The sequence below is a fragment of the Carcharodon carcharias genome, chromosome 18 (genome assembly GCF_017639515.1).
Source record: "Carcharodon carcharias isolate sCarCar2 chromosome 18, sCarCar2.pri, whole genome shotgun sequence".
NCBI lineage: Eukaryota > Metazoa > Chordata > Chondrichthyes > Lamniformes > Lamnidae > Carcharodon > Carcharodon carcharias.
The window spans coordinates 43,464,037-43,488,406 of record NC_054484.1 but is presented as its reverse complement, the minus strand read 5'-3'; the positions used below and the strand labels follow the sequence as shown (position 1 = coordinate 43,488,406).

General features: G+C 41.5%; 1 protein-coding gene across 1 annotated transcript in view; it reads left to right on the top strand.

The window, feature by feature from the left end:
- stxbp5l (syntaxin binding protein 5L) overlaps positions 1-24,370 on the top strand; it is a 598,592-nt gene that overhangs the window by 357,458 nt on the left and 216,764 nt on the right. Inside the window, exons 15-17 of the mRNA XM_041210884.1 lie at positions 12,319-12,359; positions 17,319-17,536; positions 20,051-20,226. Of these exons, the coding sequence (XP_041066818.1) occupies positions 12,319-12,359; positions 17,319-17,536; positions 20,051-20,226 (435 nt within the window). The remainder of the gene's footprint in view (positions 1-12,318; positions 12,360-17,318; positions 17,537-20,050; positions 20,227-24,370) is intronic.

Here is a 24,370-nt window from a genome sequence, read left to right as displayed (position 1 = left end):
ATTGTGACCTCAACTCCACATTCCCACCTAACCCCGATATCCTTTGACTCCCTTGTTAGTCAAGAATCTGCCTACCTCTGCCTTAAAAATATTCAACGACCCTGCCTTTCTGGGGAAGAGAATTCCAAAGACTCACGACCATCTGAGACTGAAAATTTCTCCTTATCTCCATTTTAAATGGGAGACCCCTTATTTTTAAACTGTGTTCCCTGGTTCTAGTCTCTCCCACAAGGGGAAACATCCTTTCAGCATCCATCTTGTCAAATCCCCTCAGGATCTTATATGTTTCAATAAAATCGCCTCTCATTCTTCTAAACTCTAATAGATACAGTCTCGGCCTGTCCAACCTTTCCTCATAAGATAACCTCCCATCTCCGGTATCAGTCAAGTGAATTTTCTCTGAATTGCCTCTAAAACATTTATATCATATCTTAAATAAGGAGACCAAACGTTTATACAGTACTTCAGATGAGTTCTGAGATGCAGAGGGATCTGAGTGCCTCACTGCATGAATTGCAAAAGGCTCGTGTGCAGATACAGCAAGTAATCAGGAAAGCTAATAGAATATTATCATTTATTGCGAGGGGAATTGAATACAAAAGTAGGGAGTTTACGCTTCAGTTATACAGAGCACTAGTGAGACCACGTCTGGAGTACTATGTACAGTATTGGCCACCTTACTTAAGGAAGGATGTAAATGCATTGGAAGCAGTTCAGCGAAGGTTTACCAGACTAATACCTGGAACGGGTTGGTTGTCTTATGAGGGAAGGTTGGATAGGCTAGGCTTGTATCCACTGGAGTTTAGAAGAGTAAGAGGCAACTTGATTGAAACATATAAGATCCTGAAGGGACTTGACAGGGTGGATGTGGAGAGGATGTTTTTTCTTGTGGGAAAATAGAGAACTATGAGGTCACTGTTTAAAAATAAAGGGGTGTCCATTTAAAATGGAAATGAGGCAAAAAATTTTCTCTGAGGGTCTTGAGTCTTTAGAACTCTCTTCCTGAAAAGGCAGTAGAAGCAGAGTCTTTGAATATTTTTAAGGCAGAGGTGGATAGATTCTTGGTAAGCAAGGGATTGATAGGTTATTGGGGGTAGGTGGTATGCAGATTTGAGATTATAATCAAATCAGCCATGATCTTACTAATTGGCAGAGCAGGCTTGAGGGACCAAATGGCCTACTCGTGCACCTTGTTTGTGTGTGGTCTCAGAACTGTAGTCTCAGAACTGTAGCAAAATATCCTTATTTTTATATTCCATTACACTTGCAATAAATGACAACATTCCATTTGCCTTCCTAATCACTTGCTGTACCCACATACTAACTTTTTGTGATTCATGCACTAAAACACCTAGTCTCCTCTGTACCTCAGAGTTGTGCAATCTCCCTCCATTTAATAACATATTGCTTTTTTATTCAGCCATTCTGACTAACTCTTCTGGCCTGGACAGCTCCTCTCCCATATGATGTCATGGAATGATATGCCTATAGGGAAAGCCACCCCCGATCTGAGTGTGTGTTTGGAACTAGGAGGAGGTCAGGGTCTCTGTTATAGAGTTGATTTTCCAGGCAACTTTTCTTGGTGGAAGCATCGAACTTTATTTCTAAGACAACAGCAGCAACTACATGTGTCCATCTAACTTTATAGCTGAAGAAGAACTCTCTGCTGGAGGTTCCCTGTGCTGTTAACTCATTGATTTACATAGATCATGTGATCTTACAACACAGGATTATTCTCAAAGCTACAGTCCTCCATTTATCAAAACTATAATGAATACGTTTCTTCCCTTTAACTTTTCTGTACATTTTGTATTTACAAGGATATTTATCTCATGATATTACAATATTTACACAGGTCATGAAATTATAATTTCAGTCTTTCAGATGGTTTCCTGATCCATGTGGAACCTCGTAGCTCCACTATTTCTGATTCTTTTGCAGGAACCGCATTAACATCAGGTACCTCATTAGACACTTGCAGTTCAGTGTCTTTCACTGCCACAGAGACATTGGGCATGTCTGTCCTTGGTTGAGCAACTTCAACAGGAACCACTGCTTCAACAATAGTTACATTTTTTGGGGGTATCTCCCTTCTTCTTAAATGATCCACATGCTTATGGGTGATCCGGCCCTCTACTTCCACATGGTATGACAATGGTCCAGTCACAGAGCTTACTTTACCAGGTAACCACTTCAGTCCTCCACTGAAATTCCTTACGTATGTTGCTTCTTCAACAGTAAATTGTGGCTCATGACTATGCAAATCATGAGTCATTTTTTAGTTCCCTTGATTTTTCTCCACCTTCCCCTCCAAATTGCGAAGTATCAGGCTTAGTCTTGTTCAAAGATGGTGCCTCATCAGAATTCTGTATCTTCTTTCTACGTGTTTTCTTCTTTCTACCACAGAATTTAGTCTCTGCCTTTTTGACTTCACTGTCAGCCAGATTTCTCTCAGGTGAAATCTCCTCATGTCTTAGTTCAGTAGTTGTGCTACCTATGATTTCATTATCTGCTCGTATCCTGGATAGTTCTATGACTTTTCCTTTCGAAGCCTCCTTAGCTTCATTCAGCTGATTCTTCAGCTCTTCTGTCTCCTTCTTGTATCTGCTCGCTTCCTCCTTGAACCATGAACATTGTGCGTCTTCTCTGCCAACTGGTTCTTCAGTTTATTCAGAGTGATGTTAAATTCTTCCTGTTTCTCTTCGTAATTTTCCAGAGGTACAAACTTTGACATGAGGGATCCTTGTGTGTGAAGGTCTCGCAACAGGTTTTAGTTTTCTTTGCGAGACTCAGTCGCTTCATCTTGAATTTTGTCATTCAGCAGACTCTCCTTGAGTTTCTTCTGCTGTTCTTCTACGTCATTGTTTAAGACAGAATTCATTTCTTCAGGTTGCTGCATAGCTACACATTCCTTTTTCATCCACTTACGGTGCTTGGACTCTCCAGGCTCTTTCTGAAGTACCTTGCCTTGTTCTTTTTCAACTCAGGAACTCTTCCTGCTTCCTTTTGAAATCTCACTGGCCAATCAAGGTTAGTTTCCCTCAAACAATTTCGACAAAGAAGTCTTGGTCCTCGGCCTTCTAATACACCACAGGTAGATGTGCCCCATGGTGTCTGTAATGAACTCTTAATCTGATGATAGCTTTCACCTGAATTTCTTTGCCTGTGTACATTTTCAACTTGGCAGATGTTTGTTCCAAATTTAATTGTTGAGCACCTTTACTTAATTATCTGAAAATGTGTTCTCCTATTACCGTGGTAGAAGCACTGTTTCAATATGCTAATCATTAGGAGTATGATTGTATGCATGTCAATAAAAATTAGTTTTCGACTTTGCTGCTAAGCTGTTTCCTTTAAGTTTTAATTTAGCGGGGGCTGTTTCCTGCTTTTCATGCCACTTTCGGCTGACATTCCCGCCCAACTAGGAAAATGGCACCATTTTGTGCACCTTGAATCGCCTGTGAATACCTTACAGTGTCTTCCATTGCAAGTGCTATTTCTAACGCTTTCTTAAAATCATGATCCACTTCAGCAGCAGTCTTCACTAAATGGTATTCTCCTGCATCCCACATACCAAACAACCCCTGAGCATATCATTCAGGGCTTCACTGAAATTTCAATATTCGATTAGTTGTTTCACTTTTGCCACCTAGGTAGCAATGGTCTCCTCTGGGACTCTATTCTGTGAATTGAACCTGAACCTCTACATTGTGACTGAGGGCTTGGGTTGGAAATGTCCCTTAACGAGGTCTACTAATTCACTGAAAGTCTTTGAATCTGGGGCACTGGTGTACTTCAAGCTTCGAATTAAACTGTAGGCTTTGCTCCCACAAATGCTCAGGAGAATCACTCTCCTCTTTACCTCCCCCGTGATTTTGTTGGCTTGAAAGAAGAATGTGAGACGTTCTACATATTGAGGCCTGTCGCCTGTGGCTGGCTCAAAGGGATCGATTCTGCAAAATTGTGGCATCTCAGATGAATATATCTTCCTTTCTTTCTAAATTATCTTAGATATTCACAATGGCTGGGCGAGGGACAGTACCTGATCTGATTTATCCTCATCGCCTGCTTGTTATGGAGTTAATCTTGCAGGCAACTTTTCTTGGTGGAAACATTGAATTTTATTTATAAGACAGCAATAGCAACTATATGCGTGTATCTAACTCTATAGCTGAAGAAGAACTCGCTGCTGGAGGTTCCCTGTGCTGATAATTCATTGGTTTACACAGATCATGTGACCTTACGACACAGGATTACTCTTAAAGCTACAGTCCTACATTTATCAAAACTATAATTACTCCAGTCCCAAAATACAATTCTGGAAAAAGAGGAAAGCACTAAGGTAACATAAAGTATTAGGTGTTAATGATTATTAAAAATGTGATGGAAGGGTTTAAGAGCATGCCTTGGAAGTGTTTATTTTTGGAGATGTTAATTTTCATATAGATTGGGAGAAGCAGAACAGCTCGAATCCCAAAGGTGGAGAATTTCTTGAGCTTTTCAAGTCAGTTTTCTGGAACAACATGATCTTCAATCAAGAAAAGGACAGAACATATTTGTTTCAGTGACAATAACAGCAAATCTAATGGGAAAGGAACATCTAGCTTGTGATTATAATATGATTAAATTTGATATTAGGTTTGAAAGGGAGAAGGGTGTGTCATAAACCAAGGTTTCAAACTTAAGTAAGTTCGACTTTGAAGGGATGAGGCAAAAAATTGACCACAACCTGGGTGGAATTGTTAACAGATAAACTAAAGATGAACAGTGGGAGGTGTTCAGAAACACATCTGGTACAATATAGGACCAGTATATACTCAGAAATATTGATATATCAGAAGGAAAGATTGATCTTTGAGGCAGTGCGCACTGATTCACCAAAGGCACTTTACAGCCTTCTCATTACCCTATTCAAAAATTTTGATATTTTTGCATTCATTGCATTCAAAAATGGCCAGCGATCATTTGACATCAATTGTTCTAATTTGAAATGAGTTTGAACACAATCAACAGTGCTGTGCCATCTTTGACATCAAATGCAATCAAATGGCAAAAGGCACTCAAAGCTATCAAGTGCACTCAAAGCTATCCAATGCACTCAGCAACCTGCATTGAAAAGGGCAAAGAAATTAGTTAAATAATATCTGAATGTATTCACGTAGCCTTTTGGTAGTATAGAACTTGAGTGCCCATGAAAAAAGTGACATTTTTTGTTGAAGCTTTTCATCTTGCACTCATTGGGACATTTCGCAAGAAAATACCAATGTCAGGGGAAGCAACATATTTATACTATATGAGAAGATAGTGCTGATTGGTTGGCAATTGGACTGATTGATAGAGGCATTGCCATGGAGAATGTGCCAATTGATTGTGACTGACAGTTAACTGCCAGATATTGTTTGAAATTTAAACCAGGTAGCTTGACTCTGATTGGTCAAGACATTGTCCTAAGTAATAAACCATTGAATGGCTGTCATTTATTTTGCTTAGCTGAAACAGGTGCACTATGTGTACATGTTTTTTCGGTCCGCAAAGAACAGGCTCTGTGTATTAATATATACAGCTCCAGTACATGCAAATGCACCACATTGTGTGCCCGACTGACAATCTTAAATTTGTTGTCAGCATAATTCTTAGCACACTGAGGATTATGTAGCAAATGTTGTCCAATTGCGGAATCACACCTAATGTTGGACACCATGTTTTGGGTTTTGCAAACATGGGCTGGTTGGGTATGGTCCTTACCTTGCCTGTTATGAACAGCGGAAGGGACATGCTGGTTGATACGGGATCATAACTCTCCCTATATCCCCCACGCCTCCACCTCCAGTCTCAGGGTTGAAACTCTCCCTCCCACCACACCCCCCCATCCTCCAGTCTCCAAACTCTCCCCACCTCTTCTTCCTGTCTGTAGCCCTTGGGTCCCACCATTGCCGCTGACCTCCATGCCCTGCCATCGCCACTGACCTCCAAGCCCTACCATCGTCACTGATCTGGCCCTGCCGAACTCTCTCTTCAACCCCACCCACCCCCAACTTCCCCGGTACTCAACTTGTTGCCTCGGCCCTTGCTGCTGCTCCCACACCTGCTTCAAAACTGCAGCAGGGCCGGCCTAAGCGCCACTCCTGGTTCCGGCTGGCCCTGTAAACTGAGATCTCCAATTGGGCTGGGGGGATGGAGAAGAAAGGGGGCAGTGAGAGGGGGAGAGGAGAGTGGGTAAGAGAGGCGTGAGGGGAGATAGAGAAAGGTGAGGGGGAGAGAGGGGGAGGGGACAGATGAGGGAGGTAAAGGAGAGGGGGAGAGAGAAAGAGAGCAGGAGGGGAGAGGGAGGGGAGGTAAAGGAGAGGGAGAGGGGGAAAGAGAGGAGTGGGGAGGAAGAGAGGGTGGAGGAGAGGAGGGGGGAAGAGTGGAGATGGGGAGGGAGAGAACTGTTGAAATTTGGAGGGGATGGAGCATTCGAGGGGCAGAAAAAAATTGCTCAGGCAGGTTGGTGAGGGAAAAGATTGTTTCGGGGGGTGTGGTGGAGAAAATTGCTCAGGGGCTATGGGGGAGAAAGTTGCTCAGATGGGTGGTGGGGGGAGAAAGTTGCTCTGGGTGTGGTGGTGGGGTGAAAGTTGCTCCGGGGTGCTAGTTGGTGGTGGAAAAATTTGCTCGGGGGAATTGATTTGAGGGCTCGTGAGGATGGATGGTGCAGGGTTGCAGCGCATGAGTTATAGAATTATGAAGAAAAACTTAAAACTAGCTCATCAAAACAGGTGTCAAAACAGAGTCTGCTTTGTCTAAAGTTAGCTTAGTTTTATGACATTTGAAGCTATTGAACTTCAGAAATATGGATAATAAACTCTATGATTGTTTTTAGTGCCCGAATGCTTAGGTGATGTTGCTACTCGCAAATGTTTGAGCTGTGGTTTGGGGCAACTGAGAGCATTGATGTCAGTTAAATTACTTGTAATGATAAATGATAGCTAAATAATTGCTTTTGAGTGCAATTGATGTTAAATGAGTGTAAATGAACGCTGTTGAATGCAAATTATGTCAAATGTCGTCAAAATTTTCAAGTTCCAGGTCATAGCCTCTGCCTCCATTTTGCTTTTTTGAATGGTAACTGATGATTCTGTTGAGTTGAGGATTATCAGATCTGCAATGATCTCATTGAATGGTGGAGCGGACCCGATAGGCCAAATGGCCTACTTCTGCTCCTGTGTCTTATGGTCTTATCCCAATTACACCTCCTCTTGACTAAACTATTTGTTTCTTTATTTGTCCCATTACCATCTCCTTTTGCCTTGGATCATCGTACCTTTTAATCTTTCCTCCTTTCCACTGCATCACAGTCTATCCCTTTTGTTCTTTCAACCCTCTGTTATTGTGGGTTTATTTCGGGATTCATTAGCTTCTTACTATAGAAGAAATCTTGATGGAGACCATGGTCTTTTGCTCAAAAAAAATATTTACATGCTAACTATTTACAAAGGTTAATAAGTCCAAGTCATATCTGTAGCTACTCTGAGATGCTTCATACTTATCTCCTCTCAATGAGTGACACCACTGTGACAGCTCCTTATGCACATGCTCAGTAGCTATCATTAGAGTTAACCCTTCATTCTATATCTCCCCCTGAGTTTTTATCCCCATACTATTATATACACATTCTCCTACACCACCCTCCAAAGTCTCTTCTGTTAAAGAGAAAGTCTCTTTGGTGGTTTCACCACTCTCCCTGAACAAGTGCAGAGCTCCTTCTGAGGTAGATGGGAAGCCTGTTGTTCTGAGATCAGTTCATAGGGGTTGTCACTCTTGTTTTCCCTCATTTGTGGTTCTGTAGGTGTGACATTCTCTTGCGGTACAGGGTACTCTGCCCATGCTGTTAATGGTTTTCTGTCCATTGAAATTAGGGCAGATCTGTTCTTTTGAATGATACCTGGCTGTTGTTTGACTAGATACGATCTCAGTTGCTGTAGCTTCTCAATTACAGTACCAGCACGGTTGTGGTCTCTGATCCATACCCTCACTCCCCTTCCAAGAATCAGAAGGTCTTAAGCTCTGTGCATCTGGTTAAACGTTCAACCTTGACTCGCTCAGTAGGCTCCTTTCTTCTTCCTGGCTCAATTAGGTCTCATACCCTGACATTTGATAGCAAGATGTGGAGTAGGAAAGGAAGTTGGGTCTTTGGCCTGCAGCCCAATCAGAAGTTTGCTTTGGGTAAACCTATTATGTGATCGTGTGGAGTGATAGCTAAGCAGAGCGAGCTGAAAGTTGTCATTCTTCAGAAAGGCTTTTATAGTGCATACTCCTCAACTCAGCTTTTCTGTTAGGGTGAGGGTATTTTAGGGAGCTTGTGGCAGCACAGATCCATATGATGCTGTGTAGGATTGGAAACACTTGTTGGCAAATTGTGGTCTATTATCAGGCATGACAATGCCCAGAATATCATGTATAGAGAACATTTTCTTCAAGGAAGTAATAACAGCTTTAGCGGTGAGGCCATGTAGCTTTTGCACTTCTATTCTCTACTATAAGAAATATTTTTGTTTATCGTCAAACAAATCCATGCTAAGGCATTCTCAAAGCCTTGATGGGAAGGAGGAGGGCAGAAGTGGCTCTTTCAGCCCCTGTCTTAAATGGCTTCAACCTCCTGAATGCCCGGTTTCTCTTCCTGTTCGTTGGTTTCACCAACATTTATGAGCAGGTTGCCTTCAAATTCCTCAGTAGCCAGTTTCTCTACCTAACTTTTGACTTCACCAACTTTTATAAGCAGGTCCAGAACAATGCAGGCTTTTCTGCTCAACAAAGAACAATCTTGATTCTTGATAACGTACAATATTTCAGAAATTTCTCTTTACATTTAGTGTCATATCTAGCTGTCCATGAACATTTGACTTGATACCCCATGGACTTTGGAGTTTAGTGGAGGACAGTTGTCATGTCACTTTATTCAGCCATGAAACTCTGGAGATAACACTGAAACACCAGCTCCTGTGTCTAGCTTGAATTCACTCGGTTGCCCATTGACATCAATGTCAGCACCCCAATACTGCTTTTGATTTTCCTTTATTTCCCGAGGTTTCCTGGTTATTGAGGTCTTGAATGGAGGTTCCTTTAACAGATTTAAAATGGCCAAACTTGGCACACACCTAGCACTGCATAATTTGGGTGGGCCATTCTTCCTCCCTGTGGACCTTCTTCCTGACATAGCGGGGAATTAGAAAATGTTGCTGCCTTGCTATACTTTCGGTTTTATAACCCACAAATTGAACAACTTCATCAAGCTGTTCTTGGGAAATTTCCCTCACATTTTTGACAAAATTCTTATTCCGTCTTTACTCTTCGGCCTGTCTGGCCAGTTATTTAGCTTTGCTTAAATTTAAATTGTCCCAAGATTGTAAGAAGTCAACAAAAATGCCAATGACTATTCTATCTCTGATCAAGTCGTCTTTTAGTGTTCCATACTCTCAATTTTCAGCTAGGCAGTACACTTTGTTGATGAATGAGTCAATCCCTTCACCCTGTTTTTGTCTGTGCCAATTAAATTTCACCCTCTCCATGGCAATATTTTTTTGAAGGCTGAAGTATGAGTCAAAGGCTCTGATGAAACCCTTGTAAGAGGCTGTCTCTTTATTCACCCTTTGGCCAGCTTGTTGTCTGCTATGCTCCCAACAGCATATAACAAAATGTTAACTTAATCTTAAGTTCTCTTTACTTGCAGCACCTAAGGCGTTGCGGTACCAAGTGAGATGTCTGCCAATTTTACCATTGCTTAGCCTGTCTGGGGGCTCTCTATATTTTGAAGGGATTCTGGTAGCTATTTCTTAACCTGGTTCAAGGTTGTCTTGTCTCATGCTGCTTGTCTTGCCAGTCACTGGGCTGCCCTTATTGTTTTGTCGTTTTCGGTGTGGTTGCTGGGCTGGCCTCAAAGTCCTTCATCCACTGCACTGCACTGTTGCTGGGTTTCACTTGAGGCTTTTCCTGTTGGTTTCTACTGTTCCTCTGTGGGTGTAGTCACTGCTGCCGCCATCTGTTATTGTGGGGTTATCTCGGGATTCATTGGTTTCCTACTCTAGAAGAGCTCTTGCTGGAAGCAATGGTCTTTTGTTCAAGAATATTTATTTACATGCTAACTATGTGCTAACAATTATAAAGGTTAAATAAGACCAAGACAGAGCTGGAGCTGCTTTTTGAGATGCTTTACACTCATCTCCTGTCAGTGAGTAACATCAATATGACATAGCTCCTTACACATATTCTTAATAGCTATCATTCAAGATAACCCTTATTCTACAACCACCTTCCCCTTTTCTCTGCCTCTGTACTTGCTTAACATCTGTTAGATCTCTATTTCCAGTTCTGATAAAAGGTGATCAGCCTGAAATATTGGGTGTAATTTTTCCAGCACCTTGGCGTTGTGTTCAGAGTCAGGGGACCCGGGAAAGCGGCAGAAAAACATGTCGGGCTGACTCCCCAGTTTTCCTGCCTCCACGCACTTATACCCAGGGTGGCCACCTGGCAGTGGTGGGAAGCCAATTAAGGGATGTGATTAGGTAATTAGGTTGTATTTTTCCACACCACACCACACCAGAACTGGAACCCTGCTGCATGGATTGCTTGCCAGCTCACAGGAGGCGATTGCGCTATGGGAGGATCCAGCACTGCCAATCTTATTTGAGATCAGTAAATAATCAGAAGGCAATGGGAAGCATGTGATCAAGGGTAGATGGATACCTGTCATTGCGGCAGCAGTCTTTCTTGGAGCCTGCTGCTACTGAAAGTGCTGGGTATTAAGAAAATCATTCCAGCTCCTCCCTCTTCACCTATCTTTTCAGTGCTCTCTCTTTGCCCCAAGCCCTGTAGGTGCAATTCACTACAGCTACGTCGCAGGCTGTCAGCCTCTCTCACATGCCACTTCCTGTTTCACACTCCTGCCTCCACAGCCAACCCACCATCCCTCATTGCACAACAAAGGTGGAGGCTAATTGACTGCTTCACTTAAAACTAACCTAGCAAACACACTACTGAAACGCATGTGATCAGGACTCCAATGCTTGCAGCAAAATTCAGCCCATTATTTTTCACTCCACAGATGCTGTCTAACCAGCTGAGCTTTTCCAGCATTTTCTGTCTTTATTTCTGATTTCTAGCACCCACGGTACGTTGTTTCTATATTGGTATTTAATTAACTGCCACTTCTCTTCCAGGAATGCCCACCTTGAAAAAGATCTGCTCTTCCAGCATCCATAGTTTATTCTATTTTCACCAGACTGATATCAGGGATAAAAGAGTTAAATTATAAGGCCATGTGATAGTCTGGGATTGTATTCCTTCAATGTAGAAGATTTAAGAGGAATCTGAATTAGGTATTCAAGCTGGTTAAAGCATTTTATTGGGCTGATAAAGAAAAACTACTTCCTCGGGCAGTGGAGTCAGAACAAGGGAAATATCCTTAAAGTTGGAGTTTGGCCATTCAGGGGTGAAGTCAGGAAGCACGTCTTTACACAAAGTGTAGTGGAAAACTGGAATTCTTTTCCCCAAAATACAGTTCAGTCTTGGTCGATTGAAAATTTCAAAACTGAATTTGATAGGTTTATCTCAGACACGGTTATTTAGGATAATGAAATCAAGACAGGTAAATGGAGTTAAGATACAGATCATCTATGTTCAAACTCCTGTTCCTGTGTTCTAATCCTGGTGTTGTGTCCAAGTACTCACTAAACACTAGTAGTACAAGAGGTAGTTGGCTGCTCAAGATACACAGAAAATATCCTAATCAGTTATAGATTAAATACTCTCTTATTTCAGTGTCCATGTGGTTTAGATTTAGCATTAAATTAGTATTTGATTACTTTTACGTGCAATATTACCAATTAATTTAAGAAAAGCTATTTTCCCTTCATTAAATGAATTATATTTGCATATTCTCTAGGGAGTTCTATGTTACTCACCAATGCAAACAAAGCATTAATATGGTACGTTATGTTTCTCTTTTACCATTCCTTTTTTGACAACAACCAACAGCTTGTAACCACATAGAGAGATAATTTTTAGTTGAGTTGGACCAAATTGCAAATTGCTTTTGCTTATCATGGTTTGTTTTTAGGATCCTTCAGATGAATTTGATGGTCATATCGATTTGCCCATTTAGTGAGTTGCAGAGTATAAAATATTTCTATAACATTCAAACTATATTTTGTAAATTACTGCACCTGTCAGTTTTTTGTTCACTAATTAAATTACTTATCTCACTTGCACTTATCTAGTCTTATTTGCATTACATCCCTGGTGTCAATTAGTTTTCATTTGCAACAAAACTTCTGTATTTCACAGGCATGCAGATGGCTCATTGAAATTCTGGGATGCTTCTGCCAGTGAGTATCTGAGCTCCAACTTTTGCACGGCACTTTCAAATCTTTAATGGCCTGTTCATAAATTTTAAGATTATATTAAATTTAGTTATCAGTTTACGTATCCTATAGTATGTTTTTGTATGGGCCAGTACAGCTATGACAGGTGCTTGGTGCACTGAGATATAGCTTTTTATATTATAAAAATGGGCCAGAGGTCTAATCTGAACCCAATGTACTTAGCTCCACTGTGGCATATGACAAGTTGTATGCCGGGATGCTGCACACAAAATATGTATGAGCCTCATTAAGGCCCCAAAAGTTATCAAAATTAAGGGACTTAACTATAACGCCACTGCAGTGCCTAAGCAGTGTTCTCCTTGTGGAGTACCTGTTTGGAAGATTTTTCACGGGGTGTCTGGAAGGGGTAGAAAGAACAAAAATGTTTCTTCTCACCAGTCCTCTCCTTTATAAGGTCACTGGTCCTTTTTGCTGCTTTTCTTTTTTGCCTTTAACTGCCAAATTTAGAGGAGACTTAAATCCCAAGCAGCTGAGTTTTTTTCCCTAAAATGCCAGCATTGTTCAGGCAAACAGCAACCCTTCACTAGATGCTGGTCTTGTGGCATTCTCAATAAATTATGTCCAATGTGGTAGAAGCGTTACTCAACTATTCAAATCAGGTGACCTCACATTATCATACATGGTCAGCTCATTTCAGTGCAGCTCTGTCCAGCGTCTGATTCACTGCAGTTTCTGGGCCAACTTCACATTATCAGCCTTATGTGTAAATTTAATTTTTGATTAGAGATACATAAAAGTACTGGTTTACAGTTATTAATGAAATATAGTGAAAAATTATTTTGTTCCAAGCAGCGCTTTTTTTGGGGAAAAGGATGTATTTTAATGCTAATTAAGGTGGTGTATTTGGTGGGAATGGAATTCTTTTTCTCCTTTGGTCACCATGTGCTGGCTTTTGGTGGCCAAACAGGGGCGGGAACTGAGGTGGTCAGGCACGTAATTTCCTTATAAAAAGGGTGCACAACTGAAAGGGGTGCTCATCCATTGGCAGACAGTTACCATCAAGTGAGCAGGTGGCCTGTGCATGCTCGGTCTGTTGAAGGGGTTGTGATCCTCCAGGGGCATCGTGGGACCATAAGAGTGGGGTACAGTAAGCTTTGAGTACAGTTGACTGCAAGCAAGACAACAGCTGGACATGGTATTAAGGTACTTGGAGATAGGGACAAGTAGCAATGAACATCCTCAGGAGCAGATGCAGAGCCCTGAGCATGAGGAGGGCAAAGGAGAGGAATGAGGGGCAAAAAAAACAATGAAGGCCATACCTTCAGCATTGAATGCACTGCTGAAGAAGTTCCTGGACATGTCCGAGAGCCAGCACTGCAGGAAACCGTGCCTGACTATCTGAGATTTATCCCCACGTTGAGGAAGACTTCAGACCTCAGAGGACTGGTCAGCATGTCCTGCCAGTATCCGTTAAAGTCACTGTCGCCTTGAACATCTTTGGCTTTGGCTCATTCTAAGGATCAGCGGTGATCTTGGTGTAAAGCAGCACATTGATGCCTTATTTGTGAGAGGAGGGTAGTATATACAATTTCAAACAGATTGAGCCACTCAGGCGTAAAAGACAGTGGGATTCACCTCCATCTCTGGATTCCTGCAGGGCATCATTGATTGCACCCAAGTGGCCATCAAGGCATCAAGTGAGCGACCAGTGAAAATGCATCAACAGCGAGGGCTACTATTCCCTAAACATTCAGCTGGTATCAGAAAGTACTTTATACTTGTGTCCTTTCACTAACTTGGCACCTGCCATCACATCTTCATCATCCAGCAGTTGAGAATGCTGCACCTCCTTATGTCACCATCGAAACTCTATGGATGGCTTCTCACACCTTACGTGATTCTGAGACAGGGTCACAGAGATGCTACAACTAAAGCCATCTACTCACCCGAAAACCATCAAGCAGACCATCGGGCTTCTGAAGATGTGAAGGAGGAAAACTTGGAGGAAGATGCAGAGCAGAATGGTGCCAATGCTGTACAGAGAAGTGACTGGGGCCATCTCAGGAGTCAAATCATTCCTTAGGGTGACACAAACACCAAGGCACATCTGATGCAGGAATATTTCACCTGAGTTCTACTCATTCAGCAGGATTGGATGCACTGGTATTCACTTTGCTCTGATTGTGAAAACACATCCATAAAACACACAATTTTGATAAGTTTCATTCTTATCAACAATGCATGGAACACATCTCTCTAGTGGTCTCAGTGTTTCCATTCAAAGGCCATTGCTTCCCTTCACCACTTCCCTTTTTTTGAGGTTTACTGCCCACAGATTTGGGATCAGGTTACAATATCTCCAATGTAATCAAAAACTAACAATTTCTATAAGCACACGTACCAGCCGATGGGGACATCCCCAGAAGCTGCTGCACCAATGTCAATGTAGGGTTGCCTCTGTCACAGGGTCCGAGCATAAATGGTCCCTCATTCAGCAGAGCCAAGAGGGCGATAGCAATGATGGTGCCCTTTGAGAAGCAACATCCTATCCTTATTGGTGACTGCCTCAGTCTGTTGGCACTCTGGATTTATAGAGGGTACCACTAGTTGGATTGAAATTAGCATCCACTCCATATATCTTTCCATTATCAGTGCCACTGAGCAATCAGTGCTACAAAATGTAGCATGCATTCTCTGCATGTCAGTGCACTGTTCCTGCATCAACTCCAGGTGTTCCCATATATGGCTTTCCATGAGGTTGGCCATTCTCTCATTGGAGGAGCTCATGCTCTCAAAGCCCTGAGACATGGTATTTCACATTCCTCCATTCTCAGCCCATGACTCCACACTACCTCAGGGAACTCTGACGACATTTGGGTATACAACTCATGCTAATGGTCAAAATAGAGCTGCCTTGTTTGTGACTCCTGAGGCTGTGCATCTGTGCTCAGTTGAGAATGTCTGAGTCTGTCCTTCATCCTTTGAGAGGGACTGTACATAGCTGCCTCTGCCTCCCTCACCTCCTCACTTGTGATGTGCTTTTCACCCAGTTCCGCTCTTTCTAATCATACCCAACCCTGACGTGTTTCTGCGCAGGTGGAGGGTGCACTTGAATGATGTGATGGGACTGGTTCTTTGGCTTTGATACTGTCTAGGGAACCTGCTGATGTTGCAGCAGCACTAGTATACTCCCCCTATAGAATTGACCCTGTGGAAGATATAAGAAAGAGATCATGAGAACTTGCCTCTCACAGCAGATACCTTTGCAGAATTGAGGCTTCTCAGTGCAGCTATAGGTTTGACATGCTGTTGAACAGGGAGTTGGGTACTCCATCCTCTTCAGCTACAGAATTCAATGTCTTCTCATCCTCTCATACAGGTTTTCCCATTTCTCCATCGTCCACTTCCTCGAGTATGTAGGCTATGTGTCCCAACAACTGGCAGATCACATCAAACAGCATGTCCCTTTGGCTGTTCACAGTAGGCAGAGTACTGTATGTACCTAAACAGCCCGAGCTTGCAAAACTCGGAACAGAATGTCTAATGTTAGATGTGATTCGTGAATGGACAACACTTGCTGAGCAATCCTGAGTGCACTAAGAATTACATTAACAACCAATTTAAGATTATCAGTTGAACTCACAATGTGGCTCACTCAATTGGACGCTACATATATTCATACGCAGAGAGCTGTCCGCTGCAGGCAAAAGGAAAATGTCCACGTATTGCGCCTTTTTAAAATTAATCAAAAACCTGGAGGACAATAGTTCCATGGAGCATTTTCCGTGGCAAAGCCTTGACTAATCTGAATTGACTTGCCAATTAATCACCACCCTTTTCTCATGCAGTACAAGTTGTTGTTCCCTTTGAAATTTGACATTCTTGCGTTTGTCCTGAATAGTGCAAGACAAAAAGCTTCAACGGCATATCTCTTTTTTCATCAGTACTCAAGTTCTATACTACAAAGTGAATAAAGTTTTTTGCTCTGGCCCAATAATGTATCTTAACCCCAGCCTCAGAAGGACACCAGTGGTGCCTCTTAAAAGGTTATACCTAAGACTTTTGTCATTAGTGTTTCTTTGCCAAAAGTTGTCTTTTGTCATGCAAAAATGCGAAGCTTAAGTATCAAGAAGATAAAGTAAAGAATACTGTGCTGAGATAATTGAACATTAGAGGCTGAATTTTCAGGCCCCACCAATGTCAGGAATGGAGGCAAATGAGGCCCAAAAATAATGAGGCCGGCTGGCATGCCGGCTTCCCGACGTCAGCCATTTTGGCTGAATTGGATTTCGGGACCTGTGAACGACTCATTAAGAACCCTGTAAATGATCAATAATGGAGGCCGACTGAGATTTTCCTGTCAACTTTCAGTTTCCTGACATAACAGGGGTGGCAGGTTTACTGCCTGGAGGCAGACACTCCATGGCAGACTAGGGTGCCAGTGTTCCTGGCAGGCCTACCTGTGTAGGGGTAGAGCAAAAAGCTGTCTTGTGGAGGGGTTTTCAACCCACCCCCATGCTCTCCACAATTGTGACATGGGTGCATTTTATATCTTTCTATTAAAGATTTTTAAAAATGGCTGAGAGGGCACCCTTTTGTTGAACCACCCCCTCAGTTATTTACTTTGTACTGCAGCTAGTTGCTTTTCTAATGCTGGAAGACCTTTGGCCACTGTACTTTATTGAAAAAGGAGCCATGCCAATTAAGGGCTAAAAATCTTGACTTTAATGAGTTTCCTACCAGCGCGGGTTTCTGACTTGAAAACAGTCCTGACTCCTGTTTTCCACATCTGTAGGGAAAATTCAGCGCTTTGTCATCAAACCTAATTAGAAAATTGAAAGAAAAGGAATGTTTTGCCTATTAGTGTTAAATTCAAGTTGTGATATTGATTTATCAACTGTTTCTTTAGCTACTACTGCTGCTTTTTAACTAATCTAGTTATTTTTATCTGTCCATTGCTAGTAACTCTTCAAGTATTGTACAAGCTGAAAACCTCCAAAGTGTTTGAAAAGCAGAAAGTGAAAGATGCAAAGCAAATTGCAGAGATTGTAGAAGAGGATCCCTATGCTATACAGATGATCAGTTGGTGTCCAGAGAGCAGAATTTTCTGTGTCGCAGGCATTTCGGCACATGTAATTGTTTACAGATTCAGCAAGCATGAAGTTACGACTGAGTTAGTGGTGAGTCTACAAGTTAACAGGCTTTTTATTCTTCCCCTTTTTGTTGCCACAAGCGGCAAAGTTATTTCCATGATGAGATACAATTTTAATGGTACTGTATGTTTTATGCATTTGCATTTTTAAGTTAAACATGAATGTTAATGGGTGGACTTATAATTGTAGCTGCTAATTACCAAATAAGAATTGTTTGCTGTCATATATATCATTGTATTCAATTACTGCAACAGTGAATTTGAATTAATTAATTTGACTTCTGATGAGTGGGGAGATAGATAATTGTGTCCATTGTTCATTTCTCTAAATTAACTATTTTTATTTTCCAGACAGATGAAAACAGTTTAGTATGTATCATGTATATGGACGTCACTTACACATCCTTGTAGATATTTTGTACAGTACAGATATCATCAGTGAGATAATGCAGAAATATCAGAAGGACAAAAGAATATAAAAGTAATTGAGGGGAGGTAAAAAGACATTTCCTGCTTCCCTCTGCTTCCTGCTTTTTGGAAATACTAGTCCCTTTGCAATACTTTGTCCATTCTTCCACCACTCCATTTCCAGTTACTCTTATCCTGGCTTCTTCCCCTGCAAGTGTAGGAGATGAACACATGTCCATTGATCTCCGCCTAGACCAATATCCAGGCCTTTAAAGAGTTCTTCTCTGAGTGCTGAAAATTCAGTTCTTCTAATCTAGTAGTACACTATTTTAACTGCTAGCATGCGTTCTCCTGTACATTGAGAAGACCATATGCAGATTAGGTGGCTACTTTCTGGGAATTTCTGTTCTGTTGGCAAGCGTCACCCCAATCTGCCTGTTGCTTGCTACTTAACTTCACCCTTCTAATCCCATTCTGACCGCTCCATCGTTTTTTTCACCTTATGCACCTTGAGACTTCATTTCTGCCTTAAAGAGGCTAGATAAATGCAAATTATTGTTGGTCTTTTACAGTGTTCTTGTGAAGCTCAGCACCAGTTTCCATCTTTCATCTTTCTGCTGTGTATTCTGTAGCCCTCTGGTCTTATCACTGACTTTGGTAACTTCAAATCTTAGCTACATCTTCCATCTTCATCACAGCAGTGGGCTCATGCAACATGGGGTGTGTCTGTCAGTGTCCAGTGGAAAGGGAGGCTAATATTTGGGTCAGAGATCTTTTGTCAGGACACAGTGTTGGTGACCATTTGAGCAATTAAATAAATTCATTTTTCTCTCCTTATGACTGATGGATGCACCATTTCTTTTACTTGTATTTTGCTTTCATTTTCATGTCTGCTGACCTTCAGCTTTTTAAAAAATTTACCTTCTTTTTTCTCATGCTTTTGTGTACTTTGTCTTGTTTTTGTCTTGTGGTTTTCACTGTTATATTATCTACACTTTATTTTGCCTTTTTATGTGTCCCACTGATGAGCTTTTGTATCTCTTAACTGTTTTTCATTAAGCAATTTACTGGTAATTTAATACATTAACACCCTCTGTTCTCTAAAGACCGCAAACTTGAAACGTTAACTTTATTTCTCTCCGCAGATGCGGCTTGACCTGCTGAGTATTTCCAGCATTGTTTGTTTTCATTACCATCTCTTTTTGCCTCTCACCATCATTTCTTTTGTCCTTTAATTACTCCTGCCTGCCACACAATCACAGACCTTACCTTTTGTTCTTCACCCCTCCCCCCTTTCCCTGTCTCTGTAATTGCTTAAAATCTGATACGTTGCCAAATTTCTCCAGTTCCAGTTCTGATGAAAAACTATCAACTGGAAACATTAACTCTGTTTCTCCTCCACAGATGATGCTTGGCCTGCTGAGATTTTCCAGTATTTTCTGTTTTCATTACATTCATTCATAAATTCCTTGCTGTGATAAGTGTATTGCCTGCATCAGCCACATTTGCCATTATTGTTGATGCTACCTGGCAACAAACTATGGGGATTTAACCACCTGATTAAACTGGGAAATAGGTGCAGAGTTGTCATCTGCAGATAGAACATCTACAGTTACCACACACTTAAACATGACATACAATAGTGTATGTAAAATGGCTGCTATATTTTGAATAATAATATAAAATATATAGTCTCAGAAATTCAAGAGTGCCCATTTTTGGGTGTGCTGGACAGTGTGAGGTGAAATTTGAGTTTCACCAGATATTGGTCCTCAGACCTCATTATAATGGGCCCAGTGTGGCACAACTGCCTCCCATCGAAGACTAGAGAAAGATAATAGGCTAGATTTTCACAATTCTCTATTCTGGCCATGCTACTCTGGAGAAATGGCAGGTGAAGGCTGCAGCCACTTTCCCAAAGTAAGGAAAAATCAGAAGGTCACTTGTTCCTGGGTCACTCATGCTGTGGAGTATAGACGAAGACCTAAGGAAAGACCTCCATCCTCTAAATTATATGCGTTGGTTAAAAACTACAGAGAGGAAAAACAGCAGGTTAAATACATTTAGAAAAAGTTTGTAATCGTTAATGTAAGAAATTGTGCTTAATTTTTTTTTCAAATTTTTGTGTTTCTAGGCTCTAGAACTGCGATTACAGTACGAAGTTGAAGATATTGTTACTCCTGAACCCGAATCTGTACCGTCAATCACTGATACTTCTTCACAGCTTTCCTTCTCAAAGACTCCAGCATTATCTGGTAGTGCAAATGCATTAACACCAGAAGGAGTAAAGGACAACATCCCATGTCTCAAGTAAGAGTGTGAGATAAATTACCACACTGATGTATCCCATCATTTATGTTCCCTTTCAACCTTGTGAAAGGGAAATTCTGAGATACAGAATGCTCTATACCATCTATCAATAGCATTTCATAATCGTATTGCAGGGAGGTTGGAGGGAGTGAGGGGTGGTTGGAGGGGGTTGAGGGTAGTGAGGTCATTTTTAAGGTTTAGTACCACAAAATTAAATATTGCACATTTCTCAGAACTCTCTTTTAAGCCAGCATATAAATAGCACTCTAAATTTTTATTATGCCCTAATGTAGACACAATTCTGATGACATGCTGTGTTGATGTACTAGAAGCTTGAGAATCTTGGGCATCATCAAAGTAAATGTAAGAAACTAAAAGACCAGGAGCAAGCTATCACCTGTTTTATTACTCTTGCAAAGCCTGGGAATTTAATCCCTATTTGTCACAAGATTGCTTCAAGAAAGGTTTTACAAATCTCTGCTCTACTCCATCCTAGGTTAACCCCACTCTGCACAATCCTGTTTAAAATCTAGCAGAAGGTGGTCACACTGTGTGACTAACATTTCTCTGGGGGTAAGGATTCCCAATCATCCATTGTAACTTTGGCAAAAAAAAATCTATTGAAATCTCAGAGAAACAGCATAAAGGGCTTTTACCATAAAGGATCTTTATAGAAGCCCAATCCTCTGACATAAGTGTCTAGAAATGATTTCTCTCAGGATTTTGCTGTCATTTTTGTTGTTGTTAGAGTTTCTTATTAATTTCATTTTTCCACTTAATTTGCCTCTTTCCCTCATACCTCGAACAACGATTAGAATTTTTAAAAATACTATCTGCACATTTATTTAGTGCAAATGCAATGTAACATGTGGATGAGCTGTAAATTCACAGTGTACAACACAATTGTATGACAGTGGGTTGGTGCCAGAAACGTCAGAATGGTAAGGATGTATTAGCTACAGAGTTGAATTGTTTTGTAAATGTAGTGATTTTTTTTGCAGCCACTTTCCTAACGTAGTTGATTGCTCTGTGACTAACTTCGCTGAGAGACCATTGGGCCTTCAAGTTCACCATTACTACAGCCACTCTGCCTACTGCATGCAGATGTAATGAAAGAAAGACAAAACCTATATTTATTCAGCACCGTTCACAATGTCCCAAATCGATTTACAGCCAATTAAGTACTTTTGAGTTGTAGTCACTGGTATTATGTAGGCAATGTTATCAAATGGTGGAGCAGGCTCAAAGGGCCGAATGGCCTACTCCTAATACAAATGTTTGTATGTCATTCATGGATGGATGAGACAAGCTGGGCTAGGTGGCCTTTGTCATCCATAATTATCTTGCGAACAGAGGGTGGAATCATGGCTGGGGTTCTGTTTATTATGTTGGAACACCACCACCTGGAAGTTCGCCTCCAAGTCACTCACCATCCTGACATGGAAATACATTGCTGTTCCTTCACTGTCGCTGGTTCAAAATCCTGGAACTCCTACCCTAACAGCACTGTGGGTGTACCTACATCACACGGACTGCAGTAGCTCAAGAAGTCAGCTCACCACCACCTTCTCAAGGGCAATTAGGGATGGGCAATAAATGCGGGCTTAGGCAGCAAAGTCCACATCCCACGAATGAATAAAAAAATAATGGAAGTTTATTGTGAGCAGGCTTTGTGGGGTGGAATTGCCAGGACAGGAATGCATTATGGGCTCATAGTGAATCAGTAAATTGTTTTACACTGCACATGATTTTCAAAACTGTTTTCCATTACTTCAATCTTGTCCTTTTGTCTACTTACCTATTATGTCACTCTATCCTGGTGCTTTTTATGAGTTTTTTCAGGTATTGAAATATTGTGATAAAGTTGTGTTGCATAGTAGATAGTAAAAATATATTGCAGTGAGAAGCAGCGATTAGCGGAGTCTTCAGAAAACAAATACAAGTGTGCACCATTCAGTCTTTGTCCTTTGGCCTCTTAAAAGTTGTGTCACACAGAGATATTTGAGGGCTCAGCGCTTTTCACTAACAGTGAAAACCTATGTTGTTCAATCATTCCACTTTGTTTCTCTGGAGCCACTTGATCTTTCCACCCTGTGAGATTACTGATAAAATAGAATACAATTACACCCCTTGAATGAAATAATTATATTGAATAATATCATGCACCTGGACAGAAAAAAGTCTTCTTCTACTTCTACAGAATGGAAAAGGTCTTCTGCAGTTTATCTGTGCTGCAAATATTAAATCTTTCCCCAAATATAATTTACTGTCACCATCTCCATATGGTGCAATGTGCAGAACATGTTAATGAGGCCTGAGGCAGTCTCCAAAATCAGTGTAATCATCTGCACAGCGTTATACATAACTAATGGGATATTTTCCTGTAAAATTAGCAATATAGCACAATGCTCCTAAGGTAAATTTTGTACCCTCTGGTTTGTTTAATAGTCATGGTGGGATCACCTATAGGGTGCACACAAACTAACACTGCATTATACCATTGCTGTTCTTAATATTAATGACCCATTCTGCATATATATCAGGTGATAGTTGTAACCAGATGTCAAAAATGGACATTATCATTTTACTAGGACTTTTCTGTGATTAGTGAATCTTGAAAGGGGAAAAAAATATTATGCATGATTGATGGGGAAGGTTAAAGTGGGGATGGAGGAATAAGGGGCCCAGAAACAGGAGAAGCAGCAAGGCCCATGATTTCTCTCCCTGGCCCTGGTGTTGGCACCTGATATGATTTCAAAAGTTATTTTTTATTTGTTCATGGGACGTGGGAGTCGCTGGCTAGGCCAGCATTTATTGCTCATCCCTAATTGCCCTTGTTCAGGGGGCATTTTAAAAGTTATCCACATTGCTGTGGGTCTGGAATCACATGTAGGCTAGGTCACGTAAGGATGGCAGATTTCCTTCCCTAAAGGACATTAGTGTATCAAGTAGGTTTCTATGGTCATCATCAGACTCTAATTCCCGACTTTTTTATTGAATTCAAATTTCACCATCTGTGATGGTGGGATTTGAACCTAAGTCTCTAGAGCATTACCCTAGGTTTCTGGAACACTAGTCCAGTGACAATACCACTATGCCACCACCTTCCCTCTAATTACATCTTTATTTACTCTTTGGAGCACTAAATATCCTGCATGGTTTTCAAAATGCATGTCTTCTTTATGCCTATAAAATTATTTCCTTTAATTTGTCAGGACTGAATATTATAAACTACATGTAATTTGTGGCATTTTCCATTTGCAATACTATCTTCCCATGTAGTATTCTTTCCAAATTCAAAGCTGTTAAATAAATGTTAATATCTTAAGTCATCTAAATCATACAAATCCAAGCAAGAAGCCACATTTCTGCATGTTTGTGCACAGTACCCTGGGAGTTGCCATGACTCCTACATTCTGAGACACTCCCAGTTGCCTGAGATTTTCGAGGGGCCAATATGCCTGCAGAGATGGCTGCTTGGGGATAAGGGGTACCCACTGGCTGATGACACTGGTGCGTCGCCCTCAGAGTTGTTCCTCACACTCCCTTACAGAGTCCCATAGGGCTCCTGAAGATGTGTTTCAGATGTTTGGACAGCTCAGGTGGCTCACTCCAAGACACTCCCGACAGGGTTTCCCATATCATTGCAGTGTGTTGCACCCTTCACAATCTGTCTATGCAAAGAGATGAGCCTCTGCCAGAGGATGACCTGGATGAAGATGAGAGCTGATTAGAGGATGAAGATCCGGAGGCCCAGGAACCTCAGGAGGCTGCTGAGGATCGGTATGAGTGTAATCACGCCACGGAGGAAGGAAAACTTGAGACACGGGCCTGTGATACGTTAATCGCTGACAGGTTCCAGGAACAGTAAAGTTAAGTGAGGAAATATGGCCACATCTCTGCTGGCCCTCAATGCCATCTTCTTTCAACTCAGGGGATGTCCACCCATTTTCAGTGAATACAAGTCCCGCATTCACAACTGCCTCATGAATCACCAGGCCATAATATTTGCTTTGGTCCATGGGCCCTGTGAGTGAGCCTCACTCTGGGAACTGAGAGCCCACTTAGGAACAAGATCGATGCGAGAGAAGACTTGAAGCCTTCACCACCATCTAATGGTGCCAATACTGCTGCGACTAAGATG